The sequence below is a fragment of the Clinocottus analis genome, unplaced genomic scaffold (assembly GCF_023055335.1).
Source record: "Clinocottus analis isolate CAN_PGR_092001 unplaced genomic scaffold, fCliAna1.0.p SCAF_3, whole genome shotgun sequence".
Lineage (NCBI taxonomy): Eukaryota > Metazoa > Chordata > Actinopteri > Perciformes > Cottidae > Clinocottus > Clinocottus analis.
The window spans coordinates 3,446,041-3,472,045 of NW_027176042.1; the positions used below are offsets into that span (position 1 = coordinate 3,446,041).

General features: G+C 42.3%; 1 protein-coding gene across 25 annotated transcripts in view; it reads right to left on the reverse strand.

Annotated features, from left to right (window-relative positions):
• Positions 1-26,005, reverse strand: part of nfasca (neurofascin homolog (chicken) a) — a 118,249-nt gene that overhangs the window by 35,488 nt on the left and 56,756 nt on the right. For 20 of the 25 annotated variants that reach the window (XR_011078613.1, XR_011078611.1, XR_011078612.1 and 17 more), the window contains 8 exons: positions 21,940-22,001; positions 14,681-14,850; positions 9,672-9,689; positions 7,878-7,983; positions 4,844-5,040; positions 4,349-4,471; positions 2,709-2,879; positions 2,313-2,360 (listed from right to left, as the gene is read on the reverse strand). Coding sequence is in view for 22 of the 25 variants with exons in the window: in XM_068594924.1 (XP_068451025.1) it covers positions 2,313-2,360; positions 2,709-2,879; positions 4,349-4,471; positions 4,844-5,040; positions 7,878-7,983; positions 9,672-9,689; positions 14,681-14,774 (757 nt within the window). In the remaining 3 variants the exon portion in view is untranslated. The remainder of the gene's footprint in view (positions 1-2,312; positions 2,361-2,708; positions 2,880-4,348; positions 4,472-4,843; positions 5,041-7,877; positions 7,984-9,671; positions 9,690-14,680; positions 14,851-21,939; positions 22,002-26,005) is intronic. The other 5 variants (XM_068594945.1, XM_068594933.1, XM_068594926.1 and 2 more) reach the window with 4 other exon arrangements.

Here is a 26,005-nt window from a genome sequence, read left to right on the forward strand (position 1 = left end):
CTATTGTTAGAGACACTGTGTGGAGAAGAAGATTAAGAAGAAGAAACATACAGAGGTCGGTTAGTGGTAACAAAGTCATCATGTGTACAATCAGTACAGTGAGAGCTACACGGCGATGCAGGGAGCTACTTGAAGATGTGGCGAACATGGCTCACACTCTGCTGATGAGGCTGGCAGTGCTTCCCAGGATGCACTGCAGCTTTAGACTCAATCCCACTCACGAAAAAAAAAAAATGTATTAGATTAGTAATACATTAGCTAACATGTGTGCATGAGCGTGTTTAGTAGAGTTCTCGCGGTTGTGTTTTGACAGCCGTTACAGTCCCATCACTCCCCCACGCTCACTTGGAAATGTGTCTGAGAGCAGACTTACTTTCATACATATATGACTATTAATGACACCGCGTGAATCCAGGCTGAATATTCATCATGTGACCTAATCCCTCTCTGTGCTGGAGCCTCGTCGGGGTCTTTGGTCCCACTGGGGCCTCGGAGCCGCCAGCTTGGTCTGTCACTGGGAGCATCTTCTCCCCTTAGGGACGTATCACCCCCCAACATCAGCCACTGACACATATGTTGCCACTTCGGGTAATCTCTTCCCTCCAGCTATGGGCTCATTCAATAGGTGTATGGCATAATGAACATACTTTAATGCAGTAATTTGTGTGTTGATTAAGGTATGTTTATTCATTACATGTGATCATTTAACACCGATTGAAAGGTGGAATAGACTAAATGACATGAATATTTCTACTGTGAGTGCATATTATCAGGGTCAGAGAGATGTGGGTATGTCTTTTATTAGAAGTCACATCTGGCCAGTGGCTCATTCTCCTCGTCGACATTGAATTTGGTTTGATTCTTCATTTAATGAGCAGCTGACTAACACTACACCGATTGAACAGGGGCAGTTTTATTCTGCTGCAACATATTGCATGAATTTGTCTCTGCCAGTTGTATAAGGAGTTTCAGTGGAGAGTTGCCGTGTGCCAAGACGTTCAAAGGGGATTAACATATTTATTCTCATGGAAACGAGAATAAAAACAAAACATGTTGGATCTTGAGGACTTTTGAGGCAAAGGACAAATTGCACGTAGACACAAATAGGAGAAGCTTCAATCTAAAACAAATCTTAAAAACTGTGTAAACCATGTCTTGTGAGGTCAGACTGTTTACCTCACTAGCTTTTGAAATTGATATCTGAAGAACATCGACTGCTGCAAGGTTTAAACACCTTATGGACAGTGCTTGGAGAATAAGATGACTCACCGCCTCTTTAAAGCACTGAAACTCAATTCCTGCAACGCTGATTTTAAGACATACAGTAGCTTAAGCACGGATTAAACTATGTCTTCAGAGGCACCATTAAGTTTTTCTTGCTTAAAAATGGGACAATCCAATAAAACGTTCTAATGTATTCAATCGGGTGTCTAAAAAACACGTTCCCATACAACTACATCGGCTTAGAGGAAAACACATTTTTAATGTTTTAACAGGCACTAAAAGAAGTTTTTACATTTAGTTGTTTTTTTCGTCTCACAAATCCGTTTCTAATCAAAGTCTGAAAAGGGTCAAACAAACACAGGACTTTCACTCAGGAGGCCGATGTTTGTGTCCCAAATAAAAAATAATTCAATGTTAAATTATTATTTTAAGTCTGTAAAACTTCAATAAGAGTTGATATGTAAGTGAATGACAGCAATCTGTTAAGGAGCCTACGTGTAATAGCATTCTAGTGACATTAAACCAATGCTAATCAAGCACACAATGGAAAACACAACAGAAAGGAGCAGTGACAGACTATGTCTCTTTAAAACTGACATCGATAAATTGAATCAGCCAATCTTTCCACAATATACTGTATGAATCCTCTGGGCCCCAAAGTGGCCTGATCACGTTCAAGAACTCTCTAATATTGTTGATCACAAGTCTCCTTTTCCAGTGTCTCTTGTCTTGGCTTCATTAGATTTAATAAGGGAAATTGTTTTTTTGCTTATTTTTATAATGATCTAAATGTGGTTGAATTAATGTAGATGTTGAAATTGTTCTCTCTGCTAAGGTTCCAATTAAAAAACATATAATATCAACATATATAATATCGACAGCATAAGAATTAGTTGTACCTCATAGAAACACACTCTCTTCTCCATCTAAAGCCACACGGTGAATTCTACACATGTAGAGAGCAGTTAGGAGGTTAAATGTGTGTCCAAGGTCAGGCTAAGGTCAGTGATGACTTGGCTTCACTGAGCTAGCAAGGTTAGTGTGCGAGCCGTGTTACTCTGGGGGGGCGGGGACAGGAAGTGACTCACCACCGTAGGGGTCAGTGGCATTGTAAGACGTGTCATTATACGGCTCCTCTGAAAACACACACACACATATACAAACACACACACAACTGGCTCAGCAATCCACACACAGGACACACTCACAGAACCTGACGACACACAGTCACACCTGAAGAAGAATATTTTACATTATATCATTGTCTTGGATTTTCTGCGGCAACCTGAAAACATTAAAGGTTTTATGATTGAATGCTTCTCATGTCATGTCATGACATCACCTCTAGATGGGGACATGTCATACTCCATTGGTTGGATCGAAAAAAGAGAACAGAGAGAATAAATGACGACAATAAATCAAAGTTGTGTGTGTGTGTGTGTGTGTGTGTGTGTGTGTGTGTGTGTGTGTGTTTGTCTACTCACTCGTCTGGACTTTGAGGGTGAAGGGGTTCTTCTGCTGGATGGTGTGTGTGAAGAGGAAGCGAGCGTTGCAGCTGTAGTCAGTGTGAGCGTCTTTGGTCAAGACGTTGGAGAAGTACAGGTCTCCGTTCAGACCCATGGACACCCTCTTATCCTGAGGGATCGGAGTCATCGCTGGACGACAGAGAGGGGACCAGAGGGAGAGAGAGAGAGAGAGAGAGAGGGAGAGAGAATGAAACATGAACAAGTGGATCTGATAGAATCTTTCGCGTTCTTAGCAGCTTGCAGTCTTGTTATTATTAACACCAAGATAAAGACATTGGACATTTTAATGTTGAACTACAGTTTTATATAGAGTTCAAGTTTGAAAGAGAGGAGCGCTCACTAGGCATGCAGGGTCTGATGAAAAAATCAATTGCATTATGGGAAATGCAGCATCGTTTTTGCGAGATACCATGTCTATTTCAAGTCCCACAACGTATACTAAAAATGTCTCCATGCAGGCCTTTATCAACTGTAGCTATGTGTAGTTTGACAAGAGATCAAAAGCAATCGTCACCATCTAGCTCTCACCTCCTGTATGAAAGACTCCAGCCACTAGCCTGCAGGTTTTTAAATGTGTGTATCCTTCCACATACAGTACATCTCAGTGCAGCGTCTGCTCTGGTTAGCTGTGCTAACCCGACTGGAGTGTCATCCTACAGTTGCTACAGGCAAACGGTAACGGTCACCCCGCAAAACACAGACGTCCAGACGGACCGTCATCCACACTCCAACTGCTCCAGCTGACGTGAGCCGTATGGTCGTCAAGACAATGCCCCGGGACCAATCAGCAGCCGCGCCAGCAGTGCTCATCGAGCGCTGGATGGTTAAAGTGTCTGGGCAGCATGACACGCTGATGAACTGTGGTTGATCTGAGTGTGCAGTTTGTGTGTGTCACAAAGGCTTTCCACTGTGTGGTCAACACATAAGGTCAAAAAGAGTTCCAGGTATTAGCCATTGCAAGTCATTGTAATGGTTGTTGGACTCGGGAGCTTTTTACGGTGTCTCTGTTTGGTTGTAAAACAGCTTCTGGCCGGACATGGAGGTCTGCACACACACACACAAACTCACACACACTCACACACACTCAGCAGTACTGTGGCGTAACCCACTTGGGAGAAGGACAATACAGTGCAAAGAAGAGAGGTGAGGAACGGATGCCAGACTGGCTCCAGACTCTAAAGTCTCCTTCCAACTGCTGAAAGAGAGAAACTGAGCGAGAATGAGGGATAAAAGCCCAAACTAAAGCAGTACGCTCAGAGGTCACTGGAGACACACTGCCATGAAAGGAGGGACATCAAGCCTGTCTCTGGATGACCTGATAGACCTCGAGCCTCCCACAATGCAAAGGGCCCGAAAACAAAACAAAATGCAGGTCTCAGCATCTATGTTGCTCTTCCTTGTGGATGATAATTGACTTTTACTAGAGTCAGTAAACGTGAGAATGATGCAGTCAGCATTAAAGCTAATTAGTAACAACATTGTGCTAGTGAAATGACCATGGTAACCGTTCTGCTCCTATTATATAGAAATATGAATAGAGAGAGAAAGAGAAATACACGTAGTGTACTTGTGTGTATATTTGTGTAATTGTTGCTCACCGCTGTTCATCCAGAAGGTGAATGGAGGAGGCAGGCCCGGTGGGGGGTTGCAAGCTAGAACCAGTGGGGTGCCTTCAGTTACCACTACCGGCTCCAGCACCTCTTTAGGCCACAGAGGAGCCTCTGGAGGACGGGCGGGGTGGATGGGAGTAGAAGGGGGAGGAGGAAAGAGAGACAGAGATGTGAGAAATGATAAACGACACGAATTTCAGTCAAACACTGGGTGAGGGAGGAATAATAGGAGTAATGGAGTCTGCAAAGTCTCTTAGGAACTGTTGCTGGTCTTCACGGATGACTGATTGTATTATAGGGCACTTTTGCTGGTTGTAATTGAAACTATGTATGTAATGTGGGAGGGTATAATGCTTTCTTTGTAGCCTATAATATGTTAATGTAGCATTATGTCCAAATGTGTGTGTGTGTGTGTGTGTGTGTGTGTGTGTGTGTGTGTGTGTGTGTGTGTGTGCGTGCGTGTGTGTGTGTGTGTGTTCTTACTGGAGACCCGGAGCAGGATTTTGTTGGACAGAGCCACTCCGAGGTCATTGGTGGAAAAACACTGGTACTCCCCCTCATAGTCCTCTGGTCGTCCTCCACTGCGGAAACCGATCTCCAGAGTTCCCGAGCGTTTTCGCATCGTCACCCTGGGATCTTTCCCGATGTTGAAAAACTTCCCGTTCCTTCGCCATGAGAACCTGAGCCAGGAGACAACGGATCAAAGAGTTGGTGTTATCACATTGTTGATCCCTGGAACTGAAGGTCATTCTACTGATGTCTTCTTTATGTGATGCTAATTTCGACGTTGATACTTTCTGGTGACAAGCAGGCCCTGACCAAGTAGTTTTTAAGTGTACTGCCGCTCTAAGTGTCAATATTTGGTGATTTTGGAGTGAGAATATGTTGAATATGCAGATATTTCACATGTAAACTCTTCCAGCAGCGCAGGATGTTATTTGAAAAAAACACCGGCCTCCTTTTTTAGGAGGAGACAATTAAGGCAGGGGAAACATAGAAAAAGTTACCAAGGCATGACATAGACCCGCTGGGCTACCAGCAGCTTAACATGGACTCCTAATTGTTTCAACAACCGGTAAATGGGAAGGTCCTTCGCTTGTCGCCTGCTTGCCATCTTACGTTACTTAACTGCCACATGACAGCAGCACAAAAATCCTCCACACGCTCTCCATGTGCTTGTACTGTAGTTTAATCCTGCTCCATGTGGTGTTTCCAGAGGGCTCCCCGATTAGTGAGGAAGACTGATATGTGCTTACATAACACTCTTTCTATTTTTAGTAATGAGCGAGGATTTACAAGAAGATACTTCCTGTCACTTTTAGGCCACTTCCAGTTGAAAAGCCTGTTTGAGGTGCAGCACAGCGCTGAGCCTGAACAATGGGCCACTATTGAAGCTCTGGAGACCAGATCTGTGCGTGTGTGTGTGTGTGTGTGTGTGGTGAGAGACTGACTGTGAGTGAATAAGTGAACGATCCCTTACGCTGAATGTTTCATGAGCATGAATAGTCAACAGAGAGCATTATTGGAGCACAAAGCCCGTCCTGGGAAGGGGGAGAGCCAGTGTGTGTGTGTGCATGGGAGAGAGTACCTTATTGTGAGGTTGTGTAAGTGTTTGTCTGTGTGTGTGTGTGTGTGTGTGTGTGTGAGTATGCGTGCATGCGTATGCATGTGTGTCTTACGTAAAGACAATCTGTCTCCAAATAAACAATGTACCACTGTCCTGAGCTAGTCATATCAACACTGATGTAACCAGTGTGTGTGTGTGTGTGTGTGTGTGTGTGTGTGTGTGTTTGAATGCATTTGTGTGTGTTAGTGTGGGAGGAAAACTGTAGCAGAAAAGAAAAAGAAGAGAGAGGGAAAAAAAATCTGTGAATGAGAAAGATGAGAGCAAGAGAGAGAGAGAGAGAGAGAGAGACACACACACACACACACACACACACACACACACACACACACACACACACACACACACACACACACACACACACACACAGAAGTAGAAGTAAAAGACGAATCTCTGGCTGATTGAGCTCATCATTGATCTTCAATCACCCATTCCTCCAAATTGGCTTTGGGAGAAAGTCATATCATTAACATACATTTGTCTCAGATGTAAAAGTACTTTGATGCCATGTGTGTACGGATGTGTATACTCCTCTTCATGGTCTGTTTGAAAGTCAACCATCATTTACTAACTGGACGTCATGATGTATTGAAGAAGACTTGAAAATTAGCGATTGAGACCGTTAACTCATATTTACAACGTTTACTGAGGTAATGAATCAAGAGAGAAATAGAGTCATTGTCTCACAGACTTCTATACAACCAGAGGAGTCGCCCCCTGATGGCCATTAGGAAGAAGGCAGCTTTAAGGCCGTTCAGCCGAGGCGTCACTTTTCAAAACTGCAGTTTGGCGCCTTGTAGAAACCAACTTGCAGTTCGTCGCAGACTCACTCATGAATGTTTGTGTGTGTGTCGCTCTAACGTTCTCGCCGTCCCTTTTATGCTTAGAAAGAAATCACGACACAGACAGAGCAACAAAAGCACAACAGACCACTTGTCAGGTTGAGGCTGTGGGGGGGAGGCAGACAGGTGTCACACAGAGTTTATAGGGTTGTTAGAGGGCAGGGAAAGAGCTTTAGGGTACGACATCACTCAACTAAAGAGAAAGAGGGTCAGCGAAAACAAGCTATCGTGAAAGTGTATAGCGTGTGTGTGTGTGTGTGTGTGTGTGTGTGTGTGTGTGTGTGAGAGAGAGAGACAGACAGGGAGACAGGGAAATGGGGGCAGAGTGGCACTTTGCATAACCCTCACTGGCAGAGGGACACAAGGCTGGATTGAGAGGGCAAGGAGACACCAAGGACAGATCAGACCGGGGTGACAGAGGAAAGACTTTTAAAAAAAAAGAGAGAGAGAACAGAGAAAGACAATGAGCCCGAGAGAAAGGAACGACTGAATAGACAGTGGGAAGGAGAGGAAGAGGAGGAGAGAGGAATATTTCACATTCGGCATCACGTGAATCCTCTCGGAGCGCTCGGTCCTCAGCTGTGCTGCTGTTTGCCTGATTCCTCTCCAGCGGCGTGTGATTGGTGCTCACAGTCTGCAGCCAGTCACTTTGGCGAGTTGACTCGTTCTGAGTGTACCTGCAAGCTTTTCAAACTGTCTCAGCGGGTGTTCTACGCCTGGTGACTTCAGCCTCTTCGTCCTGATTTAATTTCCGTGAAACAGTTCCCCACCGAGTTCACACATAGGACCCATCCTGGTTTTGATGTCAGTAAGATGTCACTTAATTCACCTCTATCGTGTTGGGGTGGATGACTTTCAACAGAGGGTGAAAGAAAGAAATGAACTACGATTTTGTCTTGAAGTAAATTAAACGGCCATTCGAAAATAACATTTGAATATGTATTTTTACTGTGCCTCCTTTGACATCTATTGAATTCTGAACAATGAACAGAGGACACGCGTGTGTGTGTGTGTGTGTGTGTGTGCGTGTGTGTGTGTGTGTACTGCTTACGTTGGCACTGGGTTGCCCTTGGCCTCACACTCGATGATGATGTTATCTCTGGGGTCGACAATGTAGTCCTTCACTGACTGTTTGACGATGGTGGGGGGCTGCTTCACTGTGGGGGCGGAGCCAGACAGAGAGAAGGTTAAAGGGATATAAAGGCTGTGCACGAATAATGTGCGCACACACACACACACGGCGCTGTGTGCACTTTAGACAACATGGGTTTTCAATAGTTTTACAGGAAGCTTCCAGAGAGATCAATACACCGATTTCTTGTGTTACAGTAACACAACTCAAGAGGAAGAGAGGCCACTAGCATAGCTCTTGAAACACAGCTCACTTAAGCTGCCAAAGACATTCAAATCATTTTATTTAGTGTCATCATATACTGGAGCTTCCCTGAAGAGTTGAAACGTATATTGTGTGTCGGGAAAGTTGTCGAACTTAAGAGACAATGTTTTGCTCACTTTAGGATGACCTAATAAAACATATATGGTTTAGGGGAGTTTAGAGGGAAATGACGAGGCACGTTTTAAAAGCATGAAGCTTGTTTTATTCAATTCTTTTATTTTTAGTGGGCGGATTAAAACACATGTGGTGTTATTTGTGTATTTGAGGATGATGTATGTAGTGTTGATACACACAATATTTGTTGATTAGTGAAGTTATAGAATATTGCCCGACCTTTCTACCCTCTCCAAGATTGATTTATTTTTTCTTTTGGGATTTATGTATTTGTCATTCATCAATCTGAACCTGCTTTCCGTTCTTATTAAGAAATAAACAGATGAACGTTTCCATCTCCCCAGCTGTGTTCAGTCTACTGTACACATTTAATGGCTCGTCAAACCGCTCAACATTAAAGACACCACGCAGCCAACGTTTTTATGCCCTTTTGCATTTCCAGCTCACTGAGCCCTGCAAGGCTGTGGCTCTAACACTGTACACAAGTAAACACACACACACACACACACACTGTACACACACATCAAGATAACAAGCACTTCAGAGGGCCAGCCGCCTGCTGGATTAAAGGAGGGGCTTGATGCTCTGAAAGAAAGCTTTGTGGCTGATACACCAATGAATTCCTGCCTAACAGAGAGGACAGAGATCTGTAATTGAAGCTATTCCAACTAATCTCATCCTCCACTGAAAAAGGACTATATCCCTCATGTTGCTATGGCAACCATAGGAGTGTTTTCATAGTATGCTTGGTAGTGATCAAAGCCGGGCAATGAGAGATAATTGGTATGGAAATGATTCCTCTGCATATCAGCTTATACAACATCCTCAAAGACTCACGTGCTTTAAACGGCCTCTGAGTTATGAATGCTGTACTGCTGTATGTATAATACTGGTGCTCCTCGGGAGATTTTCACAATTTTAGCAACTGCGATCCATAGTTCACACTCATTCATTCACAGATTTTGGGGGATTTGAGAGCAATTTATTTTTTCGAATCACAAATTGCAAAGTATGTGTTGCCTGGTTGTTTTTCATAAGGCATGGCATTCCCACTCAAATCTTCGTAGCAGGATGGTCGGCGCGGCGGGCCGTTTTTACGGGTATTGATGTCGATGCAACGTTGCAGCCGGCTAGTTTAACTATGAACCTGAGATTTCAGGTCTGCTAGCTCCACCATGTTTTAATGCTACACTGGTTCCAGAAAATGAGCCGGCTGGTGGTTGCATTCAGCAAGAGGAGAAATAAACAGAAGATTAGCAAGTGCTACTGTATAGGAGCTACAAGCTAGGAGCTGGTTGGACAGAAACCTTAGCATGGTTAAAAAGAAACACTTACGGTCTTGCAGGATCTTTGCTGTTAGTCCAATGTAAAGCCAAAGAGAGACAGGAAGAATGGACAAATAGTAATGTGATTGTTAATCATGTTAGAGACATATACACATAGATTATTTAGCATGTTATGTTATGTTCAGCTCAGTGGTTCCCAGCTGGTGGAGGTGATTTCTCAGTGAGCAGGTTTAACTTTGTCAAAGAAAAACTTCAAACTGTACTTTGAAATGTCGTGATTTTTCCAGAAGTGAATTTGCATTTAATTCTGTCCTCCAGGACGGCTCACCTGCAACTTTACAGGTGAATAACAGAATGACAAAGCATGTAGTCAACTTAGTTGTTTGTACTGTGCAATGAACACAAAAGGAAAAAAAAACTTCAGGTTTGAGTTGAAACTCTGCCTGATAAAGTAAAAAATAGTTTTAGTAGTTGTTCCTTTTTTAATCTTGGGAAATCATACTAAAAAAATACGTATTAAGTTGGCCTAGGTTGATTAAGTTGATTAAGATTAAGTTGTGTGGACGGTGACCTGATGGTTGACCCTGAGGCCGGACCAGATGAGAACCACAGCTCACACTTATATTGTGTCGAGTTATGAGATAAGATCAGGAGCGAGAGAACAGTAATGTGAAGCATTAAGAAACGATGACTCACCTGTAAAGTGTTCCCGTGCCAGCAAACAGTGAGCAGGAAGGAGGAGAAAGACAACACACAGGTTATGTTTTATGAAAAGGCAGTGTCATAACTGCAAATAATTGATTAATAAAAGAATGGAAGAGAAACCATAACTGCATTTAAATGTCTGAGGCCAGCGTGACGTTTTCAAAGGTCTGTGCGTAGTTTTTACTGATGATGTTGTGGAAGGATTTGCAGCCACTGTTGAACGTTATGATGAAAGCAGGGAGCTGTTCCTTTAAAGCACACTCATGTTTTGTAACTCAGCCAAGCGAACAAAATAAAAGACACAGGAGAGACTGCAGATGTCCTGCTCAGCGTGCCGATCAGACGGCTGGTGACGAGGCACTTTGTGTTTCCTTCAGACTTTCACCTCATCTCAGTGAGTGGGGCCATGACAAGGTTTTCATAGGCAGCCAGATTCTATATTCTCTATTACAATGTTTTGGTTTCTGCATCGCCAAATGAGGATTGTACAGTGAGGTGTACCATTACCAATAAAGCTTGAGAACCGCTGCCTTAACTTATAATATTAAGTACAACGTTTATTTTCTAGCTACTTTTTGATATGACAATATCAGTCGGGACATTTGATTATTGGTTGAGTTATTACATTATTGGGTTAATTACATGTTCAGACCTTATTTTTAGGACAGTGATACATAACTAGGTACTATGAGGTGGTAGCTGTGGGACAGTGGATTCAATGTGTCAGAAAAGACTTTGAATAATGTGGTATCATTCATCATTTATTTCATTTTCAGGTCATACAAAAGTAAATACTGTATATAAAGTACACATCTGGTCACTTTGTAATGCAAGCTAAAAATGCTGGCTTTTTTAAATAAGCTTTTTCTTAAACCAGCAACAACCTGATGAAAAGACAGGGATCGAACAATTAAGTGTCTGATGTGACTTTGTTTAAAAAGTGATGTAAAGCAACACTGATTATTCAACTGGAGCTAGAGGTCCAAAAAAATGTAAAACGACTTTTGACCAGTTGCTGTAAATGGGCTGAATATCTGTCAAGATATAGATTTATTATTATATTTTGCCCAACTGATCTGCTTTCGATTTCTCCACTGACACACAGGAACACACACACACACACACACACACACACACACACACACACACACACACACAAACCCAAAGATGAAGTGTCCCCTATTAGGAGCCTGACCTTGAAGGTGTGTGCACTAAATGCATGCTCACATCCACGCTGCTATTCACTAGTATGTCTTCTACACTGCCTTGTGTATTGGATCCAGTGAATAAGGAGGACTGTGTTCTGTCCACTGCAGTAGAACTCTGCAGCGCTCTCTGCTCAACTTAAGGGCACTCATCATTAGCCCTTTAGATATTATCATGTGTAAATGGAGTGTGCGTGGGTGTGTTAACATGTGTTGATGTGCGGAAAGCTCTCATCAATAAAGGTCAGGGAGGGCACTTTTCTGTGAAGCAGATAAAGAGGCATAAGGAAAAGAGGGGGATGGGGCTTCTCATCCTGACTCCTGAATGAAACCATCACCACTGTGGAGCATGTGGTGCCGTAGTTAGCTCTGACAGAGAGCCACAAGGGAGCAGCCATTAGGGCTTTGACATGTCATATAGCATCATTTGGAGATAGAGAAACGTGATGACGTGCATTGCAAAGGTGACACATGTATCACTGGTGGTTTTATATATATTCAGTGAGTAACGGTGCAGTCAGAAGACCCATTATAACATCGTTCTTGTTGATGTGTGCATGTACATCGAGAGCTGGAAAGACATGAAGCAAGTCAAACTCTTTGTACACTACGTGTACACATGCCTAGTCTGAATATGTATTGTCAATGTATTTTTATGATGGAGTGAGGAGGACCGAAGCTGCTCTGTAGTCCACGAGTACGACAGCACTTCTGGTTCTGCTGCTTAAATCGTAAACCCTGAACTTAAAACCTGTCTATTTGATGATGTATAAACAGCAGTATTTTTGAAAAAAGGGTTGCTCCAACCCAGTTGAAACGTTTGGACATCAGCCGTTACAGCCGGAGGGGGGATGAAGACATGACAGCTGAAGCACATGCAGGTTTATAAATAAAGCTTCTAATAATGTAAAGCAACAGCAATGAAAAGGCAGCACTTTATACTAATATGTTAGTTGCCCCACCCTATAAGCTTTACTTATAGCCTTATTTTCCAGACCGTATCCTCGTTATTTCTCTTTCTATGTGTATTTTCTTCATTTAAGAGATTCTGTCATTTTGCACCAAAGCCTATGTTAAAAACATAACAAGAAGAAAGTAAGAAGGTGGTGAACACCAACAGTGTGTCTGCACATGCAATATCACACAGCAGGTCATGCAGCAAACGTGAACGCCGTGTATCATACTGAACTATGTGGAAGTGACCATCTGATTCTGTTAATTATCATAAATAAATGCAACTGTCAGTTTATCACAGTGTGGAGAATACATTAGGAAAAGGTCATTGGGTCATAATGGTATTCTCCAAACAGTCCCTGTTGGGCCGAGAGTGTGTGTGTCCAAGTGTGTGTGTATCAAATCAATAGGCCATCAGAAGTCCACGGTTGAAAGGTCAGGCTTATAAAAAAACAGAGGGAGATGGCACAATAGGGGGCGGAGGACTAGAAGACGAGCAGCTGACTGCTGTTAGGGTGTGCGCTTGCAGTTGTGTATGCAACATATCGGCTAGGTGTCCTTGGGGCTTTCAGTAACCAATCATTTGTCATCACACAATTGTGAAACATTCATCTTTGCGGTATGTGTGTGTGTGTGTGTGTGTGTGTGTGTGTGTGTGTGTGTGTGTGTGTGTGTGTGTGTGTGTGTGTGTGTGTGTGTGTGTGTGTGTGTGGTGAGAGAAAGAAAAGGCACCATTCCTCCTTTTCTCCTTTGTGCTTTTTTTCCCTATTCCCCTCAGGATTCAATTCAACAGCAGAATTCAGTCCGGCTTTTTTCACGAGTCACAATGGACAGGTATGTGTGACTGCATGTCTGTGTCGGGACTGTATCTATATATATAAATATGTACGTGTTGGAACTGAGGAAGAAGCGAAACGCTATCACCCAGGGATCTGAAGCGGTGTATTGTCATGATCACAAAATGTTAATAGATCACGACAGCTCCAGCAGCACTTATGTGATTCTACAGTTAATGAAACATTTACGACCTTAAGGAGATGCTCCTGTGATTCAGTACTTTACTAACACCATTACAACAAATATCAGAATTACAATATTCGGATATTTGTTCACTGGGTAGTTTATGGTTTTCGAGATTTGGATACTTGTTTAGTTTATTTTTTTCTATAGACTGGTTTGTTGTCAATGTGTTTGAGAGACAGAGAATCTGGGATACAGTCCCAGGTGAGCGGGGTGCCACCGTGGACCCAACTTATATCCCGGCTCTCCCTCTGCGCCCTTGCATCCTGATGCCACCTGTCTACTAATTATTCAATTCTGTCTAACTTTGATCTCTTGGACAGATCAAAAGCTGCTAAAACGGGTTGCTAAATATACCTGGACAACCGGTGATATACCTGGGTGGCCCGTCAAAGTACCACCTGTGTATGAGAAGCACTGTCTGCTCAGAGCACCATGATAGTGCTAAGCTTCAGAGCCCGAAAAAGGGTATTTTGCACAGCCCTAGCTGCGTTTTCTCTTCATTTCACGTGGTGTTGGATTTATCAAACCTTTTCAGCTGACATTTTAAAGGATTAAAGTCTCTCAGCTGTACACGGACAGAAAAATCTGTCACAGCATGATGACGCATTTATCATTGGGCCCTGTCAAAATAAAGGTCAGGCACAAAAACATTTGTTGAAAATGTTAAAAGCAGTCTGGGAATTGTGACGGTCTAGTTGTCACACAAACCCTACACTCACAACCAGTGTAGTATGATGTGTTCCTCTCTCTCAGACGTGTTTTCCGTCTGTACTTTTAAGCTCACAATGCCAACAAAAACATGGTCCAATGGACTCGCAAGACACGTCTCAGTTACGATAAGTTCCAAAATGTTCTGCCCTTTACTAAAGGGCTAGTAGCATCAATTATGTATTTGGCAATGAAAAATAACTAACAGCTCCATTGTTCTGTGTCATCGTGCATCAGCAGTGTTTAGTTTGAAGAGTTTCGAAATCGTGAGCTAAAAATGCTTTGCCGAATCTGACGCCAAATGGAATAAACAGCACTACCAATCTTGACTGTTCAAAGTGCTGTTCTCCAGACAACAGGTCTGCAGCAGTCCGAGCAGCACCGAGCACCTTTGAGATGTGGCATGGTTTTTGTTTTGCGTTTGCTGTAACATGATGGGTCTGATGATTGCTGAGTGACTTACGGTCTTGTGGGACTTCAATGGGTGCTGCTTGGCGCCACAGTAATAGCACTAATGACATGAGAGCCAGGGCCACGTGGCCCCCCTGTCCCGACATCTCTCCCCCTCCGATCGGCCGGCCTCGTCCCTCACCTCTCCTGAAAGGCAAGAGGGTTCTCCTGACAGTCGAGGACCTGAGAGTAGAGATACAGAGACAGATGGTTAGGACCAAGACCTTATCTCTACAGTACAAGCCGTCTGTGTGTGTAGATGTGTACTGTATGCATCCTGGCATGAAAGTGTGTGTCGACTCTGGCCTACATTCACAGCTGAGTCCTTGTGCGGCTCCCTAGAGAGAGCAGCCTAGAAACAAAGCCAAGGAGAAGCTCTGTAGCACTGATTCTTAATGTAGGATCAAGCTCCAATCACGAGCTGTTTCTAGCTAAATCTAGAACAGTTTCAATTATCTGCCCAGAAATGATGATGGTGAATTATTGGAATTACACCAATGTTTTTGCGACAATGTTATCATCTTCCAACTTGCAAAAGGGTATTGATAGACTTTATAGGACTGGGAAATACCTCTATATTACCATATATCGTCACCATTGTACCAAGACATTTAGGCTCAAAGGTCTCATTGATATGAAAATTCACAAAGGCAAATTGAATTTAACAAAAAAAATGTCACTGTTTGAACAAAGGTAATACAGATGTATGTGTTTCTATCATTTGATTTTGAACACTTAGCTATTGCCAGTGGAGCACAAACATGCACTAAAAGGCACACCCGACTAATAACTTCTTGACTGAGCTTGTCAATTTGCTGCTCTCAAACTGGAGGCCAAAGATTGTATATGGAAGAAGGGGACATATTCTTCTTGGTAGACAGTTTTATCAGGGTTAAAAAAAAGCAACTTCTGTGTGTCCTTATGACATAATCAAAAAGCATCACACTCACCTCTCGTGGTAGCTTCTATTTCATGCTACCTCAACTCTACCCATAGCCTTTTGCACAATTTCTGACCTCAGTATAGCTAACAGCGAGTTATACGCCTGTATAGGAGCTTTAGATTGAACCTGACAACACGGACACTACGCCTGTGTTTTTTCGACACTCAGTGGTCCAAAGTCTTCTGCCTGCCACATTATTCAGCAGCCAGCCCAAAAGCCAGAGCTTTCTAATTGTAATTTACTCCCCACCATCTCCACATGACAGCCAGGTCTGTGCATTGGCTGCCATAGCAGGACCACCTGCCCACTGCTAATCCCTGTCCCCCATGTTGCCATCTCCAACCAGGATCAATCCTTCACTCTGCTTCCCATCACACTAGAGCTCAAAGCTATGACAACAGGATACATATAAAAAAAATGGGATCAGATGGGAGGGTGGGTGTGGGTGTTTACCATGAAGTTCCCATTTAAAATCTACCGGAAAATATGGAAAAAGGAGGATGAGACATGAAACAAAGGACTGTTGAGAAACTGAGGGAGAATGTGACAGTTATTGAGTCAACTGTATGAATAAACCTTTCTATACTTCTAATAATGTCGCGTAGAAAATTAGCCTTCGAAGCTGATTGGTTTTAAGTCAGCTCTGTGGAGTTCCATTGGGAAAATCATGATGATCATACAAGCGATTTTAGATCACAAACTGATCCAAATGGTTGAAAAATACACAATTTAGTCGTATTATGGCATGAGCTGGGAAATGACAGACTGACTCCACAACAGAGGGGACACAACAGCTTTTTGGCCTGAGGGCAGTTGTCAGGTTTCATACAAAACCTGCAAACACCTCTTGCCTGCAACACACACACACACACACACACACACACACACACACACACACACACACACACACACACACACACACACACACACACACACATTATGCACAAACCATCTGGGGGTATGTCAGTCCAACACTATCCAAATAAATAGCTAATCTGCCCCTAGGGAGCTAATACACCAGGCTGGCATGATGTGCCAATCACACACTCAACAACATGCGGGGATGCAGACGCACAGGGAGGTACAGCACATGGTCACACATGGGTGAAGACACACCCCGACATACCCCCTTTCCACTCAGCAGACACACAAGCACACATATCTCTGTAGCCCAGCTGTTGTGAAACCTGACCAGTATCACCCCATCTCTGTTAATTGCTGAACTCTTTAGAGCACACACACACACACACACACACACACACACACACACACACACACACACACACACACACACACACACCAAAGAGGAAGAGCAGCAGAGCGAAGGGATTAAGAGAAGAGCACACCACACAGTCCAATATGAGCCTTAAGACATCAATCTGCTTTGAATTGCAGATCTATTCCCAGAGAGAAATCTAGATAAGGAGAAGAGAAACAGACAGAGAGGAGAGAGATAATGGCAGTGAAAGCTCTGAAATAGGTCAGTGTTTCTTCCCACGTGTTGAAGCCTCTACACACTGCAGTGCATTATAAATGATAGCACACAGCCATACACTGGGGCTGAGCGCACAATGGGTGAGAAATAGGGTCAGTGAACGTCACGTACTACATACTATACGTTACCACACATGGAAACTAACGGCTGGAAAATAGCAGCTATATCGCAGGCTGCAAAAACCTGGGACCCATTTAACAAAACTATTCTTACATTCTGATCACAAATGTTGGCTGAAATGTGATTCACAAAACTTAACCATGTGAATATTGCACATTTTTTTCAAGTCTAGATTATAGCTTCAAGTTAGAGAGTTGATCATGTTTCCAAAAACAATTTGGTAGAGTTAGTTGAAATTCCCTTTAAATTCCTACAGCAGGACTGCAAAAAGCCCGTCCATTCATGTCAATCAGCCTGAATGAAGCTGCTAATGTTCTTCCCGAACTCCTAGATACCACTGTCAAGTATTTTATAACAGTAAACCCTTCTTTTAGAGTCCTGAACACTTAAAACAATCACACATCATCTGTGTAAAGTCTGCGTATAGTTCTCTTATCAAAAACCCACATTTTATTTGGTAAGAAATTGACTGCTTTGACCGTTTTTTTAGCAGCAAGCACACACATACACACACACACACACACACACACACACACACACACACACACACACACACACACACACACACACACACACAAGGTGACCTCATAGATTAGCCAAAACACAACCAGGTCAGAGTTACCTTAGTTCAGCCTGAGGCCCACAACTTCAGGCACATGTTATCGTAACACACACAAACACACACTGAGTACTTCACTTAACATTACATCAACGGGTGCATCGTAGAAGCCATTAGACAAATGGATGAAAATCCGTCTGGTCTCTCCCTCCTGCGTCTTCTGCTAAAGGCTCTAGCAGGAACAGATTGGCCTGTTGCAGGCTATTTCTAAAATTAGCATGTTAATTTGTAGTATGTGTATAGTATGTTGTGTATCAGTGAGCCCTGCTTAGTGACCTTCCATGAGTTTTGCCAGAAGCACGCTCAAAGTGCAAATCATGACACAGAGCGATACAAATGTTAACCTACTTCTACAAGTTGCATTAATTTGCTAAATGAGGCTGTTAAGAAAAGCGTTGTTTAAATATCATATGAATTCATCCATTAGAAGTCTAGGATAGAAGACTACCATAAACACACGCAATTACATTTGTCAGTCTTGTCAGGCCATGTGTAGAATATATCAACCCATCTAAAGACTTATTATCTTATCATAACCCTCACATTATCTTAAGAGAGGGAACTTAAAATGTGAAGGCAAGCATGATTATTACACCTACAAATACAAGGCCCAATCAGCTGCTCACTGTGTTTATTTTGGCTGATTTTAGGACAATTATCCTGTTTTCAGAGCATTTCTAACGGCTGTTTCTATCGATTTACAGACACTACAGTACTGGAAATGTAGAATTTCTTCAAACACCATTTAACAAATGGGTTTTTATTGTATTATTTTATCGTCATCTTTTTTCCTAAGCCATGTGCAATTACACATTCAGTTCATTGTTGTGCGTCCTCTTTGTCTATGCAGAGAAGCATTCATATTCAACACATCTCCAACCTAGCACACACAAACGCTCACAAAGTCTTTGTCCCAACTGCCACTATACCATTGTTCCAGTGATGTGGGATTCCATTAGAGTCATTTTAGATGGTGCTGAGTGCTAATGGTGCTTTTTTGGCACAAACGCAGAGTCCAAAAAAGGCTGAGGAAATTACACTGTATTCATGTCGAACATTGAATGAGCGTAAAAATGTCTCAAAACTGGAAAATCCCTCATTCGTGTGTAATTGTGCGTGGAGAGAACCGTTGAAGAGCAGGTCTTTATGTATGCATTAATGTTTGTGTTTGTGTGCAGAACCTCATCCTTTTTCTGTTTTGAACTTAAACTCCAGCTTCTGGTACTACTATGTCCTAAATGCAGTTTTTAACTCTAAATTAAACCCCTTGATTATGTCACTGAAAGCTAAAAAAACAAAAAAAACAAAAAAACAAAGCTGTCAGTTCCTTACCAACTAAAAATCATAAATATACTAGATTAGAACACCATACACTTCACCCAAGTAACGCAGATGACGTGTGATTATTCCTAAAGTGCGGGATCCTTATCTAAAAAAAACATGCTTTACTGTTATAAAATACGTCAGTCAAGAATACTCGGCACAAAGATCAATGAATTTGTGGTTATGATTCGTGTCTGTGATTCCCACCATTGGTTACAACATCTTGTTTTTCTCTTCATAGAGGAATCTCTGGAAGTAACGAAAATACACAAGTGGCCATCGGTGCGTCCCACAATTCACATTCTTTTAAATGCAAGCTGTCCTACGAAATGTAAAATGTTCTACTTGTACCTTTTTTATGTTTTATGTACATTTGACAACAGTATATAAGAGTTCAGGAAGAACATGAGCCGTTCTCTGCTACCTAAGTTAGATTAACATGGTGGAACAGGTAATGTCAGCTAAGTTAGCACTGCTTTGCTAGCATAGCTAACGTTTATGGGCTAAGCCCCTGTCTCGGTCTCGGGGCTGCGTTGGTCCTTAAGTTAACTTGCTTGTCGGGACGGCAGCTGTGTCATTGTAAAATATTTAAATTTCACTTGTTTATCTATGTTGACGTAAATTACGACTAGAAACTACAGAAGCATTTGGCTTAAAGTCATCTGTTGACACTGTTGACACTAGTCACAAAGGCTTGTCACCGCAATATCAGCGGCACCGCTAGCTGGCGAAACACAGAAAGCGGGCGATGGAAAAAAATCATTCCTGGGGGACAAACCATGAGCCACATAAACTAGTTGGCAGGGGTGGAGATTTGCATAATTAACAACACATCTATACTTTTCTCCACTTCCTAATGTGACTTACATTACATTTAATCCCACTTCTTGTACATCATAGATTCACTGCTTATATTATTTGCAGTGAATGTAGGTCATACAGATCCATGCTACTCTAAATTAGCGTGATGAAAAGGTAGGCAGCTAAAAAGCAAATCTGGGTGGATTTTTTTTTCTCCTTTAACCCTTTTTCCCTCTTCTGGAAGAAGCTTTGCTCTAAATACAAATCCTGTCCATTTCTTCCCTTGTTTTATCTCTCTGCGACAGTCGCAAAGCTGGAGGCATTAACACATTAGCTGCCCCCTCAACCATTTCTCTGACCTCCATATATATCCCCAACACAGCATCACCAAATCTGTTCTTCAAGCAGCCCAAAAATATCACAACCATCACACACAATTACCCTCAGCCTCACAGGCTCTCATGGCTACTGCACACACCCAGATAAATACTGTATGTACGAGCCAGCCAGCCGTCAAAGTAAATCCCCCACTGGTACAAACGCAACCGCAGCAATATGCACATAGAATAACGTCCTGTTAGCTGGTGGCCCTGACCAGCTGAAATCCCAGCTATTTTCTGAATAAAACAGTCAAGAGTCAAAGACAAACCAACTTCCATTCCATTATCCAAACCGCTTATCCCATTCAGGGTCGCGGGAAGGCTTGAGGCGATTTGACGGACAGGTCGCCAGTTTATTGCAGGGCACATACAGGGAGAGAAAACCAGTCACGCTCACATTCACACTCGCAGCCAATTTGTCTCCAATTAACCTAAGCCGGAGAACCCGGAGGGAACCCACGGTGCTACACGGAGAACGTGCAAACTCCACACAGAAGGACCGCCCGGGATTAGGGATCGAACCCCTGACAGTGCCAGCCACCACACCACCATGCAGCCACATACCAACATGAAGTGAGGATTAGTTTTTATATTCACCAACTGATTTTTTTTTTTTTTAAAAGGCTCTTTTCTGATGAATAAGAAATTCTGTTGCCAGATTGGATCGTTTCCACTCAGTCTCACTTGATTGGCCCTGGTCGTGTTTTTGTGTGGCTGTTTTGTGTGAGAGTGTGTGCTCTGTCCTATAAGGATCTTTGTTCTCCTATATAGTAGGCGCCTGTCTCTGGCCCAACTCCAGTTGGCCCCTACACCCTCTCTATACCCATTCATCTAGGCCCAGTGCTCTAGCTTGTGTTGTGAGTATCTTTGTAATGAAACACTTTGACTAATATCATGAAATCTGTCGTGGTGGCTTTTCCTCCTGTTTCTGCTCTATCCTTGGAAGCCAGGTTAAATCAAGGACTTGTTGTTTGTTTGCTTGTTTCACTGACGGAGACAGCACTTCAGGTGGATAGATTAGTTGCGCTTCAGTTTATTATACAACTTTACTCTTTTGTACAGACTTTACTTTGTACAGACTTTAGTTTTTAGTTTAGTCACAGAGGGAGCAACCATTTTAAATCTAATGTTTTTGGCCGTTTCCACCAACAAATTATTCGGATATATTCCAATAGATTTGAGTGGTGTGATTGAGATTGACCGGCCGCTTTGTTCAGTCGGGCTCAACTTAACTTGCAATGGCTGATATTTGGCCAACGAAACCAAATGCCACTTTAGTTTATTGTAACTTATTGCTATGTTTAAACTGGTTTTCTTTTTTCCAGTTGTTATTTCATGTGTTAAAGACACAGACACAACGTTCATACTTCTGACACTTAATGTAACATTATTTAGAATACATTTGTTGGTATGATCGATCAGTATAATTGGTTTGTTTAATTACAAGAATATAGACCAACTTATATATAGATATAAATGTGCAAAACCGTTCCTAAATGAGAAATTGTGAAACTTTTCAAGTAGTACTGGTCTATTCTTGTGAATTCTTATGTCTAACATGCAGCACTGATAGAACAGAAACAGGACTTACGTTCACTGATGTGGAAACTTATCGTCTGTGTGTCCAAACTCTGTTGTTACCTCTTAACAGACCTGATGAGACACAAAGACAACAAATAAACATTACAGCAACCTCTTGAAGCCTCTCGAGCAGACAAAATCATCCGTTTGAACAGAAAGCATCACAGCAGAGTTCAGCATGATCCGCTACTCTGTTATCGCAGACAAAAATGACATGTGCTCAGTCTGCTCGCTCTAACTTGACCTCTCGACAGGCTGTGGTGTAACACTGAATGGGTTTGCTGTGAGAGACAGTTAGCAATAAAATAAGGCTTAAGAAAAGACTCCAATGAGCTGTGCTGACTGCTCATTAGTCTGTGTGCAGGAAGAAGCAGAAATACAGTAGAGCAGACAGCAGCACACACACACACACGCCTCAGGACTGTCTGCAGAGTGTTGTTTCTACAACTATGTGGTTGTGCTTTCAAGGAGCTCGTCTCTACGCCAGCCGCTGCCCTCAGGATCACAGGATGCTCTTTCCATCTTTCTTTTTGTCCTTGTTGTCTGTGTTGCTGCTGCTGCTGCTGCTGCTGCAAACACTCACACATACACAGAGACACACACTAACTCACAGTCTGCCCGGAGGTCTGTGGAAAAACCTCTATGGGAATATAAAATGCACACAAACACACAGTGTATCTCCAGTACAGTTTGTGATTCTACAATGAAACCATATGTTACCGTGCAAACTACAATTACACAAAAAAACGACTGATTGCAGACCGTATTCATACTGGTGATCAACCACATGAATAACGGCCTCTGAACCTACTAGTAGGCAGAGTAGGCCTCTTCTGACCCACATCTGTGAGGCTGACAACGGCTAATAACACCAATTCAATTGATCAATAACATTCAAAGCAGGTGTTTTTATTTATAGTATCCTCAAATCTCTTAGGGAACCTCCACACTACTAAGTTATATATAAAACCATCTCTGTTCAGGCGAGCGTTTCAGAAATAATCTCCATCCATACTACCACGCCTGAAAACCCAATGACTATTCATGTCTACGGGCATGGGCGTGTCGGTCGCAAAACACTTGAATGACAGCTTGAGTTTAAGCGTACAACAGAAGCTATATGAGACAGAGTTCAGTATCGCCTGTAGCTCGTTTTCCATGTTGAATTAACCGCCGGTGGAGTTAAGGCTGATGTCACTTGTCTACTTCTGGATAAGGATCACGTGACTATTGAGGTTCCCAATCAAGAAGCGAACGTGGGTGACTCGAACCCTGCTTTAAAAATGTAAATGTAATATTGTGGATGTAGCCTCATTGTCTTTCTAGCTGACTTTTGATAGTTAGTTCAGTTGTATGTGTACTTTTTTTTCAACTCAATCCATTGATTTCAACGACAGATTTATAATCTGCCAACATGCATTTCTTCGCTCTATACTATGAAAGCAAAATATAAGCTTGCTGTTAGAATTAACAGATAACAGCAACATCTTCTGGATTAAGGTTTTAAAGTTGTTATCAAGCGGACCAGTGCTGCTGCTGAGCCTCTGTCTCATTGACTACATTTCTCAACCTCTAGTTCTGTGGTATACACAAGGAGACCATGAGCAGATGTTACTGAACATTAAAAGACAACAGCGGCTCTGCTTGTATTCACTGGGGGCTTGGAACTTTGATGTGGGTAGGGTTGAAATTAATTTGGCGATTCAATTATTGATATGGAATGAATGCATCTATCGTTCAGCTCAGCTGCATTATAAAAAGTATATTTAGAGTGGTTCAACTTTAAAACATTAATATTTAAAAAGTGTTACATCATCTTTACTCTTATGTGATGATTAAAGAGTTCATCCAATATGTGTATAAGCCGCGCCCCCCCACTGAATACAGTATGGCACATATTGAACATCTGGGGGAGAAATGTTGAACTGGGTTAAGTGCGTTGCCAAAGGGCACCGTCGTAGAATGCCCTACTTGAGGAGACTGTGTAAGTGAGTAGGGCTGCAGTGCTGTGTAGTACTACCGACATGCACAGCACAGACTCTCCTTGTCATCTTGTTTTACTGCAGCACTGTCTTAACTGGCTCGGGAACACACCTGAAGTTCTGGACCTGACCCAACTTCCCACCCGACAACATTCTCTTGACTCAAACACACACATTCTCAAAGCACGACAGGGTTGACTGTGTAGAGGAAGGACTGCGTAAGCCACGCAGAGGTCAAACACCCCACCCAACCAAACGTTCTGAAATGTGGCTTGTGTTGTTGTGTGTAAATGGTTCCATTCATATTTGAAACATGGCGATCATGTCACTGCCGGAAATGGCGCCACATGCCATCAATCATGAAGCTCTCAGTGAATCAATGTATGATATAAAAATATCAAAACATGTTTGTGTGTGTGTGTGTGTATGATGATAAGTCAGTCCTTCTGGTTCCAGTAGGGTCACTAATGACACCACCACATGACATGTTGCCATACTGGGCTTAGAAGTGGAATAAAAAGCTCTCGATTCTCTGAAACTGCCGTGACCTCATCTTCAACGGGACACCCACTGCATCATCTCGAAGGCAACAGAGGAGCGTCTGCACTGTTGTACCACGTAGTTTACAGCACAGTTTTTGCGAGTGCAAATCATTTTGTAAAGTGTAGGTCAAGTGATTTAAAAAGTGCGGTTGCTATCTTAACTATTTAAAAACGTGCAGGATGTCCCGTGTCACACTTGTGATGAATATCTCAGACCAATCAATCAGTAATCTGCAGTGTTTTAACACCACCTTATCGGCTCGCTTGGTAACATCAACCAAGGTGGCAACAAGAATGGAGAGGTTCTACTGATACCATCTAAAACCTTTGCTCATGGAAATAACCTTTTTAATGTTTAAGGAGCTGAACTGGAATGGACTGCTTGGTGGAAACATGACAAGTGGGACACTAGTTCTCCAAGTGAAGTAGCCTACTTAACTTTTTTTCCATTTTAAACTATTTTACACAGTTGATGGTCACCAGTGCTATCATGTAGATCATTGGATCATTGATCATTGGAGGCCAGGAGCACAGCTGGTCTGTGGAGCCCCAGGCTTAACTTGATTTGTCGACAGGACTTGTGGTCTCTGTCTTCCGGACCCAGTGATCACTCCACAAAGTGTATGCTTCAATGTTAGCATGAAGCAAAGGTCGCTCATGACTTGAAATTAATCCTAATTTACCTTAAACAAATGACTTCATTCATTGTCCCTTCTTAAGTTCATTCCATCATCTAATTTAAGCTCTCGAGCTTTGATTATAAACTGATGACTTGCTGTGAATCTCATGTAGAGAAGCTGAAGTAAGCTGAGGAACATGTGGTCTTAATGAGATTACAGTACATTAGTCATGCTTTGTAAATCCGTCCTCAGAGCTCAACAGATGGGACTTTTTCCTGTCAAATGATCCCTTAGAGGTGCATATTGTTTTCTAGCACTAACATTCTCTGCAAGTGGAAAGTTGTCATTGTTGATGCTCTTTTCTGCACTTATCTCCAGAAGACATAAACATCCTAAAATTGAAGTCTGTGAGCATGAAATCAAAAGTCTACACAACTATGATCGTGTCTGAAATGCAACAAGTTGTGATTTGAATTTGAAAGGTTTTACAATATTTTGTGTTAATTTTACACGTTATTTCCTAAATGTTACATGTCCAAGCATTTCATGTATATAATTTATATGCACTACCATTTACATTATGCTCATTTCTTTCCAATATTGACTGTTCAGTCTTTATTTATGTTTTGTACAAAACATTTGCAGGTTTAAAAATCATTATGGCTTCATTTAGTGTCAATCGTGTTTACACGCCAACTTTCACTAACTTACTTCCATCATGTTTTAAGATTTTTAAGTTAAGTTTCTTGCATTTTTTTCTTTTGCATTTGTCAAAAGCCCAAAAACTCTGGATTAGACGTCAGTGGTTGTGCTCTACAAATTCGTCAAATTATTTCTTTCTTTCTTTCTTTCTTTCTGTTCTTTCAGGAGGTTCAGAGAGCAGGACGAGAGACGCCCGACGTTGGAACCAAACAAAGGCGACAGGCTCATTT